Source organism: Melospiza georgiana, chromosome 1, assembly GCF_028018845.1.
Source record: "Melospiza georgiana isolate bMelGeo1 chromosome 1, bMelGeo1.pri, whole genome shotgun sequence".
NCBI lineage: Eukaryota > Metazoa > Chordata > Aves > Passeriformes > Passerellidae > Melospiza > Melospiza georgiana.
Genome location: NC_080430.1, coordinates 120,383,350 through 120,399,853, shown reverse-complemented (window position 1 = coordinate 120,399,853; position 16,504 = coordinate 120,383,350). Strand labels below are relative to the sequence as shown.

General features: G+C 39.4%; 1 protein-coding gene and 1 long non-coding RNA gene across 2 annotated transcripts; one reads left to right on the top strand and one right to left on the bottom strand.

The window, feature by feature from the left end:
* The first annotated feature begins 1,814 nt into the window (after window positions 1–1,814).
* LOC131084815 (uncharacterized) lies at window positions 1,815–5,866 on the top strand. Its single transcript, XR_009114588.1, has 4 exons — window positions 1,815–1,914; window positions 3,426–3,536; window positions 4,007–4,099; window positions 4,515–5,866. It is a non-coding gene; the product is annotated as an uncharacterized LOC131084815 (long non-coding RNA).
* Window positions 5,866–15,291, bottom strand: MCMDC2 (minichromosome maintenance domain containing 2). Its single transcript, XM_058026555.1, has 14 exons — window positions 15,192–15,291; window positions 14,975–15,105; window positions 14,824–14,883; window positions 14,314–14,509; window positions 13,209–13,331; window positions 12,936–13,043; window positions 11,564–11,692; window positions 10,815–11,046; window positions 8,965–9,170; window positions 8,493–8,659; window positions 7,975–8,151; window positions 7,125–7,267; window positions 6,517–6,626; window positions 5,866–6,046 (listed from the first exon to the last, which is right to left on the bottom strand). Exons 1-14 carry the CDS (start codon window positions 15,289–15,291, stop codon window positions 5,880–5,882), a joined length of 2,049 nt encoding a protein of 682 aa, XP_057882538.1. The 3' UTR covers window positions 5,866–5,879.
* Window positions 15,292–16,504: the final 1,213 nt, after the last annotated feature.

The window sequence follows — 16,504 nt, the reverse complement described above, 5'->3', positions numbered from 1 at the left end:
GCTGAGGCAAATGTTCTATTAAATATTATTCAGTGAATATCATATACTTTGAGTTGCAAAATCTGTTGTCAGTTTCTCATTGTACATGATAATATTCTAAATTTATAGATGCTGTCTCCTTTCTGAAAGCTTCATGGTTTAAATTTAAAAATTTTATTTAGAAAAATGAAATTATTAGCCAGAACAACTTTAATAAAAACAGTATGGTAAAATCTGGAGCTCACAACTGCCCCTGCAGCATTCTGAGCTTTTAACAAGATAATATACCTGGAAGGGACAGTATTCAAGAACAGGGAAAAAGAATTAAAAAATATTCCTCAGTGTTTTTAAAAGGCTTATTCCTTTAAATGGCATTGAAAGATTCTGACTGCTTAACCAAGAAGCAGGGGGTCAGTTGGACATCAGGAAGAATTTCTTCAAAGAAAGGGCTGCTAAGGATTGGAATGGGCTGCCCAGGGAGGTGGTGGAGTTGCAGGTGGTGGAATCACCATTCCTGGAGCTGTTCAAGGAAAGTCAGGAAATGCCACTTAGTAGGTTGATCAAACTGACAAGGTGGTGATAAGTCAAAGGAGATCAGTAGTCTTCTCCAACCTAGCTGAATTTGTAAGAATGAAAAATGCTTTGGCAATAAGAGCTAAAACCATGGAAAGTTATGAATGGATGGCACAGAGATTACATCTCAGACTCAAGCAAGCTGCAAGACCTGTATCAGTTTCTCATTGTACATGATAATATTGTGAATTTATAGATGCCGTCTTCTTTCTGCAGACTTTAAGCTTTAAAATTACATTTAGGAAAAAGGGAAAACAAAAATACCAAAAATACTACCAAGAACAACTTTTGTTAAAAAAGTATGGTAAAATCTGGAGTTCTCCACAACCCCTGCAGTGTGTACAACTAAATATTGACAATGCTCTGCAGACAGCCAGACAATCAGAGCAACAAGCACTGTAGCTACTTACTGTAGCTGTATCCCTAAGACTATTTCAGCATTTTATGGAATTCTTACATGCCTGTTGGAACATGCACAATTACAACAGCAGTTTTTCAGTTAAGAAGAGTTCCTCATATTTATGAGTGGGGATTCTTTTTCCCCTTGAGACAGATTATTCTGCATCAGAATTATGCCTTTCCTTCCAGAAGACACCAGCTTAGGCAAAACGCTCCCTTCGACCAGGGCAGGAGCTTTTATCTTCTAGAAATTTACACAGCAGGATAACAACAGATTCTCTGAACCTGCTTGCTTCAAACCTGATGCTTGGTTCCAGTGCTACATTTCCTAAGAACAGTTAATATCCTCGTGTACTGAAACTGAAGAGTTAGGCATCTAACACTAGGAATATGCACGTGCCTAGGAACACAGCTGTAAAATGTTTACACACTGCTATCAAAAGCTGGCTTTCTTCATGGAGGAAGCTAAAAGATCTCGGCAAACATCGGTCACAGTCATCACAGCCGTTCCGTCGGAGGGATGGGACAGGTGAACTTCCCGCGGCCACAGCAGAGGCAGGGATCTCCCCTCCGGGCAGCTCGCAGCCGGAACTCCAGCACGGCCTGCGGACCCGGATCGTTTCCCTTCCCGTCCCAATCCCGTCCCTCCGGGCAGCTCGCAGCCGGAACTCCAGCACCGCCTGCGGACCCGGATCGTTTCCCTTCCCGTCCCAATCCCGTCCCTCCGGGCAGCTCGCAGCCGGAACTCCAGCACGGCCTGCGGACCCGAATCGTTTCCCTTCCCGTCCCAATCCCGCCCCCCCGGGCGCTGTCCCCGTGTCCCTCTGCGCGCGCAGCCGGAAGGCGCCGCTCCCGCCCCGCCCCGGCGCGCCGCGTATTTAGGGGGATCCCGGCGGGAATCGGCCTTTCCCCTTCCAACGGGCACGGAACTGGAGCGGCTGCGCCTGCCCGCCTCTGTTCGGGGTGCGTGGATGGATGTGGCGGGGCCCGGCCGCGTCTGCGGGGCTCCCTTTGGCGGAGGAGCCCCAGGCGGTGGCTGGGAAGGGGAATGCCGGGGCTTGGGACGTGCCCGGGCTGATCCGTGGCTTGGGAGCCGTCCCGCCCTGCCCCGGCCTCGGGCGTGGGAGCGGCCGCCGAGTCTGATGAGTACAAATTGAAAGAGGGGAAATCTGGGTTGGGTACGGGAGGAAGTTCTTACGGTGAGGGTGGCGAGGCCTCTGGAACGGGAAGGCTGTGAGCGCCCCAAGCCATGGTGGCGTGTAAAGCAGCCGGGCTGGATAAGGCCTTTAACAATCTGGTCTAGTGGGCGGTGTCCCTGCCCGTGGCGGGAAAGGGTTGGAGCTGGATGATCGCTAAGGTCCGTTCCACACCTTTAACATTCTGAGGTTCCGTGGCCCCGCCGTGTGGATCCGCAGCGATCCGTGTGGTTCCTCAGACGCCTGACCCCCGCCGTGCTCCTTGGAGCAAGTCCTGCTCGGCACTCCAGACATGTGCTCGTCTGGAGCAGTCGAGTGATTTCTGCCCTTATCAGAGGAATTAGAAATGGTCCCGGGTGGTGAATGTGGGAAATGGGGATTGTTTTGACATGGCAGGTCAAAGCAATGGCTGTAATCTCAGGAACTGCAGGGATGGTTTCAGGTGCTTTTCTAAACAGCCGGAGCTGTCACTTGAACTAGGAGGGATTGTCATGCTGCTGTGGCTGTGCCTGTGTTCCCCTGGGCGCTGGGGTGGCACGGTTCAAGCTGACACTCCAGCCACAGGATGCCCAGGAGAGCCGGTGCCGTGGGAGACGAGATGGACCTAATTACTGAGTGCCACGTGGTGGCTACTTGGAGCTGTCTCTTGGCTCATCAAGTCTTGAAAGGAATGACAGCTTGGACGTTCAGAGACACTTGGTTTTGCTGACAGATCGTTTTCATCAGCAAATGCCTGTCATGATTCAAAAGATAAATTACCTTTTATTTTCCGTTAGGGAATTGGGCATGGGCTGAGGTGACCCAGACTATGCCCTTGTTTGGGTTATAGGCACGGATCCAAACTGGTGGGGTCTGGCAGGGACAGGGCCCCAGGAGGATCAGCAGCCTCTGGGATAATGATCTCCTGCATTACAGACTGTGGTGTGAGTGCTGAGCTCAGTTCAACTGGTGGTACAACATCAGTGAGTTCCCCAGTGTCCCACATGAGCTGGAGTTAAAGGCTGTACCCTGCCAGGGTGCTCCTCTCCCCAGCCTGGCTGGTCATTAGGAGCACTGTACTTGTCCTGCAATTAGTCTTTGGAGCTTGTTGTATGAAAATGGTCATGTCTCTGCTTAACCTTGATCTCAGCTGATGCTCTGTCCCAGGTAATTACAAGGAGAGCATGGGGTTCCTGTTTCTTGGACTGGCTTACTGTTCCCAAAGAAGTGTTAATGTTTTCTGCTGCTGGCTCAGCAATGGAGCTGTCTGAATCAAATATCTTCTTTTCATTGTTTTAGGCAAAAAGTGAAGGTCAAGATGAGTTTGTTGCTGGCTTTGGGAATCCTCAGTCTGGACTCTGCCATGCCTTGCAAGCAGAAAGATGCCACGTGAATTCTGGGGCTACAGAAGTAAGTCTTACTGTACTTAAAGTAATCCATGCTGGCACTTCAACTGTGTCAATCTTGGAATATATTGCAAAGGGAAAGGTTGCTGTGGTAGTAAGATTCGCCTGTAGAAAGATAATCAGCATCTGGGGCTTGAATGTAAGAAAAGGGGCTTGCATTTTTGTGCCCAAACAGCTGTTTTTCTCTTGGTTGTACTCAGTCTGTTTTGTGCTTAGCAGTTAAAATGAAGGCTCTACTTCACCTTATGGAAGTACAACTCCTGAGACAAACGGAACCAACTCCCTTGTATTTAGTACCTGGAAAAGCAGCCTTACACAGGCAGGAAACTGCTGGCATCGTGATGATACCCTTTGCCGTTTACCCAACTGAATGTTGTGATGAGCACTGTTGTATATCTGATGTGCCAGCTAATCAGTAGGGTTTTCCACTTTGATTTGCTCCTGTCATTTCTGATTTTGTTTATTTTTTCCAAGGTTCTGTGACATCATATGACCACTTCCACTGTCTTCCAGCCTTGTGCCAGCAGGAGAGCCCATCCACTTGTGGAAGTGTGGGTGTTTAAGGAGGTCAGTTGCTTTTCTACTATCACAGTGCTCAGACTCCTGCAGGCTGTACTGCCATCCAGGGAAGCCTGTACTGGCCATGTTGGCTACCATCCTTTCATTGTGGTACTGCTACAATTCTCCCAATTTGTAAGAGCTCATGGGAGAAACTGGGAAGAAGCAAGGATTAAATGTTGTGCTCTTTGTGCAGAAAACCCCTTAATATTGCTTCTCAAAACCAGTGATTTATAAAGGAATTCTATTTCAGTCTACCCTTAAAGAGTAATTTTTCTGGCATAATGATGAGACTTTTGCCGTTTACCCCTCTGAATGTTTTTTGATGTGTATCTTGAGATCTGAAATGCCAGTGAGGGTAATACCTTTGTGTAAGATTAATTAAGGGTACAGGAAACTAACTCATTATTGTTATTGTTCTTAGCTTGAAAACAGCAGCCTGGAAGGTGGAGTTCTAATGCACTTGGAAATGCTTCCATTGCCCTTCTGCTCGTCAGAAATCCTGCTTGGTTCCACAGTACAGCGGGGAGTAACTGTTGGCTGAAAATTAATAATCCTGGAATGAAGTTTGGGGTAGAGTGTCACTCTAGAAAGAGAAGCGGCCTTCTGGGCAGTCTGAAGACTTAGTATCAATTTTTGAGTGTATCAAATAAATGGATCCAAAGTGAATAAGGCAAAGATTAAAATGTGAGAAAAATAAAATCTTGGATTTCTGTTTTCAGTGGCTTATTTTTTAGTTGAGGCTATGGGAGCAGTAGCACTCTGATCCTGCTGGATGACATCCTGAGCATGAGTAACACAAGCCTTAATTATTCAGCTTGTTCAGATTTGACAGAGGTCTGGACAATTTTACTGCAGCTTTTTATTTTTAAGATATATCTCTTGGATGTAAGGCTTGCTGAGGATTATTCCTACTGCTGTCTCCTTACTAGGAAGATGAAACACAGGAAAGCCTGTAGCTGGGGAACCATAGGGTTCCAAAAACTCATCTCCTACCACATGTTCTTCATTTGTTTTTACAGTGAGGTATACAGAGCTGAACTCATTCAGCTGCCTGCTTACCAGGTTGTCTAATATTCTTTTACCTAACTGTAGCACTCTACTATCCCCTGCAGTCTATATAAAATAATGTGGAAACACTGGGTTTTGCAGGTTGGGGTGGTTTGGTGGGTTTCTTTTGTGGTTTGTTTTGTAGGCTTTTTTGTTTTGTTTGGGTTTTGGCTGCAGGAGCATCTGGCATCCTTGTCTAATCTTGTGTTGCTGTAGTGTAAAAAAAAGACACAGAACATGAAGCAGTATGATAATACTTTTATACATTTCAAAACCCATACAACATGAGTAAGTAAAGACTGACTTAAACTATGAAAATAAGATTTTTAATGTTTTAAAAACTCCTTAACCCTTTTGGTGAGTGATACATTTGAAAGGAAGCAACAAGAAAAACTGCTGAAATGAAACATTCAATTCTGAACTGATGGTTTAATTTATAGTTGTAATCTTATTAAAAATTGTGAATCCTAAATTACTCCTTGCTTAGCTGTTAATGGAGAGTGGTAGCCAGGAAGAGAATACAGCCCCCTGGTTGGGGCTGTATTCTGAAGCCATGACTTTCCAGGATGAAGACATCCCTCCTGCATTCAAATAACTCCAGAAACTTGTAATTCAAGTCCTGTCAGCTATGCTTTATTCCTTGGTAAAACATCACTGAACTGTCTTCTGTTTTAAGTAATTTTGGATTTCTAACTGTAGCCTCTCAAAAAGCCAAAGTCTCAGGCTTTACTTAGAGTTTTTACTCTTCATTAGTGTTAATGTGAATTCCTGGGCTATAGGCAGAAATAAACTTCAGCAGTTGATGGTGGCACTGCATGAGGTAAATATCTCTCTGTTGCAGGGAGTTTTCATCACTGAGCTCAAATGGAAATACAGGATTTGGTGCCACACACAGTGGAGATGTGCCTAGGCAAAGAAGAAATTAAGCTGTAAGATTTGATATTTGCCAGTACTTCGGGGGAAAAAAGAGCTATGATGCAAATTATATAGCAATGCAGTCCTAGATCATAATTGTTACCTTGCTTCCAAATCTGTGTGTGAACAAATAATGGCTGATGCTTAATAAACAAAAAAAGTCCAATGTTTTTTGTTTCCCCAGGGAGGGAAATCTGTCCTTGGTTTAACCTGAACCAGTGTTTGAAGAGCAGTGCCTTAAATAAACCGGTATGAAGGACAGACTTGGTGCTGGCCTGTGGGCTTATTACATACAGCACTGAGACAGACTGACAGACTTCAGTACCAGTCTTGAGCAGTGGAAGTTCTGGGTTTTGATTTGAAATTACCTGCTATTGCAATCAATGGATGTAGCATTTGCTCAGACTGGCAGATGTGACAGTGATGCACCCAAGGCTGAGGAACTGTTGTGCATTATTTACCGTGTTTCAGGGTCAGCGATGACTCGAGCAACAAGACCGCAATCACTGCATCTTCCTCAAGTACCCTCTGCCTTAAACTGAGCTTGGCATGAGCCTTAGCCAGTGAAATCCTAAGAGATCAATAGAAGCATGTCAGAAATAAAAAATAACTGCAGGCATGAATGCAATGTGTACTGCTCTGTATCAAGCACTTGCGTAAATTACGTTAACACTGGGGTGGCTTTTTTCATACTTCAGCTCTGCAGTTACACTTACCACTGACAAAATATATGTTATGCATGCTAAAAAGTGGAACTTAGCATGTTATCCATTAATACTTTTTTTCCTCCCATAATAAAGCCGTACATATTTAAATCCCTTTTTTTTTCCAGATAACTTTATGAATTATATGCTTTGTAAATAGCTGGGGTTTTTTGTTTTCTTTTGCCTGGCAAAGTTGTTTGAACTTGGGTTTAACAGTGTCAATATATAAAATAAATGGCATTCATAAATAGTAAGATTGTTTATGCTTGAACTTTTCAAAACATGAATCTTACGTAGCTTTTTATTAAACAAGCTCTTGAGCAGATTAGCACAGTTTCTCTTTGAAAATGGGAAGTAGGACATACAGAATTTTTAGAGCAGAGGCTGATAATGTTGATCCATGAATGGAATCTCTTCTCACCCTACGACTTGCAAGATAATAGCCCTGAATGAGACTTTCTGCTTCTGAGCTCAGTTCAACATGAAGATTCCTAGCAAACAAAATAAACTAGAGAGAGGGCATGAACTTTAAATATTTTACAGGAAAATAAGGAATTCACCTTTTTTCACATCTTTTAATATACCAGTGGCATAGTAATACAGGCTGGACAATATATTCTACAAATAGCTTTACTAGTAAAGACAGTTGTCACCATTTGGCTATACTGAATAAGAAAAATATGAAGGATAATAATAAGGACACATCTTGGATAGTAAACAAAATTATAGAATAGTTTGGGTTTGAAGGGATCTTAAAGGTTATCCTGTTCCAACTTTACTCCAATGGGACACTTTTCACTAGACCAGGTGGCTCAGAGCCCCATTCAGCCTGGCCTTGTGAACACTTCAAGGGGGAATCATCTGTTAGTTATGCTATAGCTATAGACAATTTAATTAGAATTCAATGTTAACTTCTACTGGTGGTTGTAAACTTTTTGGTCAAAAATAGATACTGGAGATCTGTTCTCGTATGAATGTTAACATAGTATGTTTTCCAGAAACAAGCTCAAACTGTATTTATTACACTGACCCTTGTCAAGATCTGAAGCTGCTTTTGTCAATGATCCTAAGAATGCTAGTGGAAATATGGTGGGGGAAAGGGCAGAAAGTGAGTATTAAAAGTAAGCAGATAGCAGAGAGAACTTTCTGATGCCAAACCCAGTATGAGATTCAGAAATATAATGCATTTCTAAATTATTGTGTGTAATTTGTTACCTCCTCATAATCCTGTGTTCTGAACTGCTGTGAAACTTTGTACAGCATGGCTTCAGGATGAATGGCTTTTTTCAAGGTGTGATGTACAACAGGAGAAGACAGGCGACAGGAAGGAAACTCATTGTAGATCAAAAGCCCAAAACCATCTACAAGGTTAACTGGAATCAAACTCACATCCTAAAGAAAAGATCCATAGAAAGAAAACATCTGTATCTTTATTTTGGGGGTTTGACTTGTAGAAGCATCACAGTGTTTTAGATCTGAAATATCCTATATCCACTTATACTGCAAGATTATCTAATGAATTACCTGTACGACTTGGTAAAATGTTGTTTGAATGACACCTACTTTTTTGGGAAAGCTATCTCATTTTAGAAGATACTTGATTTAAAGTTACTTAAGTTGTGACTTTCTGGGAACTCCTAACAAGTTTTATTGTTTTCATTATTTTATTGGTGGAAATAAACACCAGTGACAGCTATAGCACAGTTCCTCTCAGAACAAGGCATGTGCTTTACCATCTGTCCTATTAGAAAGTTCTCCTTTTGTATATGTTTCTTTGAGGAAGAGTCCACATCTACAAAGGACCAAAAGTTGGTCTGAACTGAAACAGTGACTTGTTGGTCAGCCTCTTCTCCATACTTCTTCCCAGGAATAAACACTGTTGTTGTTCTGCTCTCTAGCACTAGGATAAGACAAAATTCATCAGTTACGTGATGGATTGAGCTTAGCTATAAATTCTAGTCCCACACACATCTGAATTCAGTCATGATTATGATTTTGCTGGATTGTTATGATTAATGAATGTCTGTAATGTAGCAGATTTAAGTTTACAGGACCTTGGCTTTTTTGTCCTTGTGTCCTACACAGACCCATTAAAAACAGAGTACATATTTTTGCAGCATTTGAGGGCCATAAGCTGGGGAGCAAACCTAGCCTTAAATCTGCATATTGTTTAGTTCTGTCCCCTCATTAGGAGTGGGAGATTACCAGACTGTAGAAGTTCAAGTTTATCCTTTTTATATGAACTCAAGTCTCCTATGTAACAGATGCCACCCTTGGCCAGCACAGCGCTGCAGGCTTGAATGCTGGCACTTCCAGTTCCGTGTTTATCTTTGGACACAGAAGGGAAAATGTCACTGGAAGGTGGGTGTCGTATGCCACGGGGCAGAAGACATAAGCTGTAATTCAGAAGCCTGGAGGATTAAATAATTCTGTCAGTCATCAATTGTTAAATTACTAACTTCTAAAAAAAACTTGGTAAGTATTAAGACTCAAAAAAACAACAGCAAAAAATCCTTAACATGAAACCAGCATCAAAACTAACTGTTTAAATACAAAAGGTTCAAGCCTGCTTTCTAACAGCTGCCATCAAGACACTTTCTTATGGATTAAACATGAGGCAAATCATGGGTTGCTGAAGTAAATCCTAGGAAATCAAAGATGTCTCATCATTTAACCCCACATTGTTAACTCCTCTTTTTATTCTACAGAAACTTTTCCAGTGATTTAAAATTTTAGAGGATTAGTAATTCTGGCCATCTGGGAAAAATGAAAAGGCTGGAACTTATAAGCTCTGCCTTCCTGAGTTACACACTCCCTTCCAATTCTTTTGGAGAAAGAGGGTATAAAAAATCTTTTTCAACCCCTGTACTATGTTCTTTGGCACAGAGAGGTTGCAAATTGTCTGTCTGGTTCCACAATCAATGCCTCTTAATGATTTTAAGATGTCAGAGCATGGTTTGCCCCACTGTTATGACCTGGGAGAAAATTACTAAGTAAAATTAGTAAGAATTAGTAACTAGGTTATTGCAGCAATGGAAATATGTAGGAAATGCCTACTTTGACAGGCTGCTGATAGTGAACACTGTGCTAATGCAAAATAGTACAAATTACAATTCAATCATGATTTACAATGTGCAACTATTTAAATATCAACCAGATGTTTTGATTCTTAAAACACAGAACTGCTGTTTGTCTTAAGAAATCTTAACCTGTGAAAAAAGAAATCTTGCAGTTCAGGTTTTTAAAAATTTGAACTAATTCCTACAACTGTTAAATTTTTAAAAGGTCAAAGTTTTGGGATGTTTTTCACAACAAAATATATTAGTGAATTGGTTGAATAAATTCCAAATGAAAATAAAATTCATGCCCCTTTCAGAGATCTTGAGTTATGACAGGAGAAAGTGATTTTATTTAAATTAATGTAAATCTGAGCATATTGCACTTTTCTGCAGTGCATGTAAGATTATATCAACAGTTTATTATTGCATGAATAGGTAAATACATAAAATGCATAGTGAAAAATATTTAAAGGCAACAAGCAGCAGATTTATTATGTGTAAAGATGCATGTGAATTCCAATACCTTATCTGAATGGTTTTTATGAAAAAGAGATAAAAATGTAAGTATCTATTTATACACTGGTTATTTATTCAAAAGGCTGATAGCTGGAAATCAGTGATGAGAGAGCTTACACCGACACAAGGTTTGAAAAGTTGAGCCCTTTGTTTTTGTTACCAGCTTCTGGGACAGCCTTCAGTTTTGGTTTTAGAGGAATGAGCTTTTATCTGAACTCTGCAAACCAGTGCTAGTGTTAAATTTTTACAGTAATCTTATGAGTGTTTTCAGAAGTTTTATAATTAATGAAGTTCTGATCTAGAGTTATCATGTGAAAGAAAAATGTCCAAGGGATAAAAATTGAGTATTTAACTAAGTTGGAGCCTTGTATATTCTTTTAAAATAAAGTCTGTAGCTTTTCATATCAGATCAATCCTCTTATCTTTAAAAAGACTAGATTTTAAATTCCAATTTCTGTAGAAAAAAAAGAATCTCTTTACCTGTCAATTACTAGTGGGTCACTTGTCATAATCAAGAGATCCAGGTAATCTGAATTTTCTTTTTCACATGTCTGTACTAGACTCAGCAATATTGCAAGTTTAAGAGTATTATAAGTGCCTGGTGGAACAACTTGAGAAGCAAAGATGTTGGCCAGGACAGCAGTAAACCTCCAGCATGAACTTGAAGTCAGTGAGAGCAGATACTTAAAATTCTCACTGACAAAAGAAGGACCTAATGGAAACAAAGTACAGGTGAACAAACACATTGAAGAGACCTATGCAGGTAAGTTAGAACAAATCACCATTGGAGTCTTCATACAAAAAACTTACCAAGAACAAATATATCTTTGTATTAAGCACAAACTCAGAATGTAAGCATCTGACACTGTTAATTTTACTTCTAAAAAGGTGGCCGACATGATCTGTTAGAACTGATGCAATAAGAAAGGAAAAACAAACTGAAATATCAGGTTCATTTTATATGATTACAAAGTACTTTCCAATGGACAGAAGATGGAAAGAAAAGTTGAGGAACTACTACATAATTAGGGAGTTTCTCAATGCATGGAAAGCAGGCAAAAGCAGATACTCTCAAATAACAGCAAGTACACATTTGAGGCTATAAGAGGAAAGTCCCTGAGTAGTTTTGTACTCTGGACCTCAGATAATAAAAAAATGTACCAATTATCAAGATTTTTTTCTAGGAGATTTTCCAGGGTTTAAGTCAAATTTTAATGGAACTTTCTTACCATTTGGTTTATAGAGCTGCACACTATTGACTTCTATACATGCAGTCATTTGTAGGCCATTTTGTACACAAGCTGGAATTCCTATAATCCTGTAGTGGTTTCCTATTGTCATTTTATTGGCCAGTTCATCTGCAAATAATAAAAAAACTAAGTGCAGGGGGGCAAAGCTACAGATATGTTAGGACATAAAAACAGTTTTAAAGATATGGTCAGAAAACTTCTACACATTCTGAACGTTTGATTTTATGATTTAACATTGGCATAAAACAGCTGGAGGCCAGATCGATAATGGACTAGAATAAAATGAAACATACAATTTTAATTATTTAGTGCAAAAGATAAGGAAGCCACACCAGGTTAGGGAAAATAGATTTCATGAAAAAGAAAATGGACAATGCATTTAGTCCTGCATTGAAAAGAAAATGAGTAATTTTTTGCAAGTACATTTCCTATTCTAAAGTTTGTGACCATTATCAGTCGCTGTCCTATTAAATGTCGGAGAAAAACCCCAACACAATAAAAAGGAGATACAAACTACATAGATTTCAAAAAGACCCACAAATAGCTTTGTGAACCTTTATATTCTTGTGCACCTTAGGAAACCAAAGCCCACTTATTTTTTTAAAATGAGAATTAGATCCAACCAGATCTCAATCTCAGCCTGAGAAACACTGTAACCACACTGAGCACTAGAGCCAGCAGAAATTTACTGCACACAACTCTCAGTATCTTGGCCATAGACTGTTCTATAAATTTTTATTATAATTTTAGTACTACTAGTTCTTTCTATTTAGTTTTCAATAAATGAACCATAGAATTCCCTAGACTTTTAGAATGGATGAGGATTTTTGTTGCTTGTCTTTGTGTTTGTTTGGGGTACTTTTAAGAATTCATGGAAGTATGTTGCTGAGTTGTGATTTTAGTTGGATATTAATATTAGAAATCATTTAATGTTTGTGATGGAGGTAGAGGTAGTAGAAGCCAAAAATCCTGCTGGAATGTGGAAAACAGCTAGATTGAGTAAGGATGTTAAATATACATGAAGTTAGTACAGAACAGCATGACTAAAGGAGGAAAAAAACAAGCAACAGTTGTAGTAAGACACTGCTGAGCTGGGCAGGGGATTTTAATTAAATGGAGGTGTAAAAGTGACACAAGAATTTTGTTATTTACACTCTGCAATCACCTGTGCACACTGCTTTGTCACCTAGCTTCTTTTTATCAAATTAAGGGGGAGAGGTACAGAAAGAACTGCAATACAAATAATAACTTTCACCAATTTAGCAAACAAAAAAAAATTAGCTACAATTGCAAGGGGTTCTTATAGATCAATTCTAAAACATTTTTGACGGAACTCCAAAGTTCAGCTTACCTCTCAAGAACAATGTAAATGCCTGAATCCTAAAATGTGATTTATCAATGGAATATCCTTTCAAAGCATTCAGAATTTTAGCATCAATCATTTCAACTATTTGTTTATCTTTCAAAAAAAGGCAAAGAAAAAGGTTAATTCTCTTGAAAACATCTCTTTTTAAAGGACTGGTGTATTTTAAGTGGGCTTTTCCCACTTAAATATTTTGTTTACTTATTATATAACAGAAGTAGGAAACTACCAGATCTAAAAGTAAGATTACATAGATCCTACCACCAAGTACTCTAAATTTCATGTCTTCCTGCAGTGGTGAGGAACACAAGCTACAAACAAAATCAGTCCTCACTGTAGCAGACTCTGTAGCTCCAGGGCAATGCACTCTGATGCACCTAAACCCTAAAAAAAAAAAAATTTACCAACCATTTAAAAGGAGGGCATAGTTCTAGTTTTAAATTTCCCAGGGAGAACAGAAGCAATTAAAACACTGGACCGTGAAATTCTAAATTTATTATGTGTTTCTTCAGATGAGCCTCCCTTACACACGGCACTAAAATAACCCATGTGATTTATCGTGTTTGGCCACGAGATGGCAGTTTCCCACTGCACATTCCCAAGACGAACAGCTTGGCCGGGCTTTCTTGGGGAGCGAGCCACTGCGGCTTCTGCCTGCCCTGGGAATGACACGGGATATGGATAGTTACTATTAGAGGGACGTGTCCTCGTAAAGATGTCTGGGTGACTTAATCTGCTGACTCCAAACTCTGCGATTTTGCATCTCTTTTATAACTGTATGGACTCTCTTACAGAAGAAGCAAAAAACAGCCTTAAAAGTACTTAGGGCCTCTCTCTGCAAAGTACAAGCAGTTCAGTGATACTCCTCAAAGCAGTAGTTCCACAGAAGTCAACTACTCATCCAAGCACCACTTGTTCTATGCTAGGGGCTTCTGCCAGCCACTTAAACGTATTGTCCTGTGATGTTTTTTCATAGACAGTTTCCAAGAAAAAGGTATGTTACTAGTTTAGCTAATTTACTTTTAAGATATTTTATTGTTATTTAAGATATTTAAGTATTAAGTTATTTAAGATATTAAAGATATTCAAGTTATAGAAGTGACTTATGTTTTCTCCTACATACTATCTTCAGCATCAGAAAAAGGGATTGCTGGCATAGCTGTTCTTCCAAAACATTTAATAATGCTGAGCAAGCCCACTCCTTTCAATTAACAAAAGTCCTGCTGTGTTCATTACAAAAATGTATGCACATGCAATAAAACTATATAGGAAAATACCTCTGTTAGGCTAGGTTTTAATGTCTTATTATCAAATTTATTTAAAAGCTTTTGAAATAGTACAGATTAATTTTTATAATTTTTACTACCTTCAGAGAATGGACAGGTTTCCTCAGTACAAAGAAATCTTGCTCCTTGCGTGTATTTTGTTACAGTTCCCATTGCAATCACTATCCCTTCAGACATATAAAATCTTTGAGATGTGTAATTAAAGGGATATGCAGAAAGACTCAGAACATAACTTGGTAAAGGTGGCAAATGTGTTGGTTTCAGCAATATACTGATCTAGCAAGAGACACAACACATTAATATAAAAACATATTTTTATTTAAAACTGCTTTACTTTTTATGGACAAACACAATGTGATACATAACTGTTAAAAAATTCAGAAACACAGGAAGAGTAACTAGGTTTCCTATTAATTCATCTCACAATTGCAATGTGGTAGGGTGAGACCTCCAGCTATTTTAAATTATTAATAATTTAAATAATACTGCAACCAAAGGGAAAATGAAAACTTAATACAACAGTATTTGCTAATATTTTACTATACTTAGAAGATTCAAGATCTAAATGGAGAAAACCAATGGAGACTCACCTGGGCTTCTGTCTGCAACTGTTCAATTAATGATAGTGTCTTAATAGCTACAAAGCATACCTGTGATGGAAAAATAACTTCATTTAAGAAAGGAAAATCTTGTTAAAATTTAGATGATGCACTTTTGCCTATTCATCTGTTATGCACTTACTGACTGAAAAATCTGTGCAGCTTGTAAGGGATTATGAAGAATGTAGTTTCCAAGAGTTGCATCCAATTCAGCAATGTCAGAAGGATTGATTGAAATAATGAAACGATAAACAGCATAACTTTGTTTTGAGTCTGTAAGAGCAAAAAGTATTTTAAAATAATGGATTTGTTAACATAACATTATGTATCAATTCAACAGACTATGTATTAAGCAATACCATTATATTTTTTGCAATCATGCACGAATTTCTGAAGGCCACCACTCCTGTCAAGGTAGACAAGGATAACTTCCCTCATTTTCTGTATTTCAGGATCCATCTTCCAAGATCTTTGCACACTTTATCCAGCTGTGGGAATAAACTATGAAGAAATGATGGTAGCACTGGCCATGCTATAACAGTAATAATAAGGGTACATACTAACAAAGCCACACAAAATTAAAATAGTCTCTTTTTGTAGCTAGGCAGTTCTTGAAGGATTTTAAAAATTCAGTTCAAAGCTCTTTCCAATGACTGACACATACTTTGTTTCTAGAGTAAATTTCTGAAGAATGCTCTAGTGTTTTCATTTCCTTGGTGAATTATTTCACTCTCCTAATTCCCTAACCCATGAAATTAAAGTCTCTGTTTAATTTAACCTCCCCTGTAGATTTTATAATCAGTCTATCAAGAGTAAGACTTAAAATTTTATCTCCCTTATTTGAGAAGTCTGTCATAGCTGTTAAAAGTGTGAAACTGGGCAACATCCCTTTTCTTAAAATCTGACTTTCCTACCCTGCTGTGATCTCCTGTAGCACCTACTTAAGGGGCTGATCTTGCACTTACTTCCATGCATGTACACAGATGTTCAATTCTGATTCCCACTGGCAAAGCTCTAACAACTACAGTTTTGGTTTGGAGGCTGATCTTGCTCTTTACTGCGGTTTTCATTGTGTATTACCCACATCTCTTTCTATTTTATTTTTTTTTTAAGAGCAGAGTCTTGTACCATGAAGCACTACTTTGCAGAATTTAGAAGGAGAATTACTAAGGCCAAAATATGGTATCCAGTATATATGCATTTGTTTCAATATCTTTCATGTTTTCTTCGGCGAAATGTCCATAGTTGTCTCTGTAGACGACCAATATGAAACAACACGCGAATCTTCAAAAATAAGACTTACCTACCTGGTTAAGGATAGGACATGGAATTACTGAGCTGATGAGGGATCAAAGCTCACAGCATATGAGAGATTCCCTGTAGGAATGCACAGAAATGACTTTGGGAGGACAAACAGATCAACATCCAAGGGAAGTAACCAGATTCCAGCACAAATGCAGTGTGGCAGCAGCATAAACCCCGTGGCCTGAGACCTGTACACTGTGGGCTGAAACGTGTTTAATGCCTGAAGTAACAAAGGCACAAGTTAAAAGACAATTTATAATAGGGATTCCCCCCCATAAAGAGTAATCTTTGGGATTACTCCTGCACGATTACTATTCCATCCCTTGAAATATTCAGCAAGAAGGGGTTAAAGAAATGTACACACATA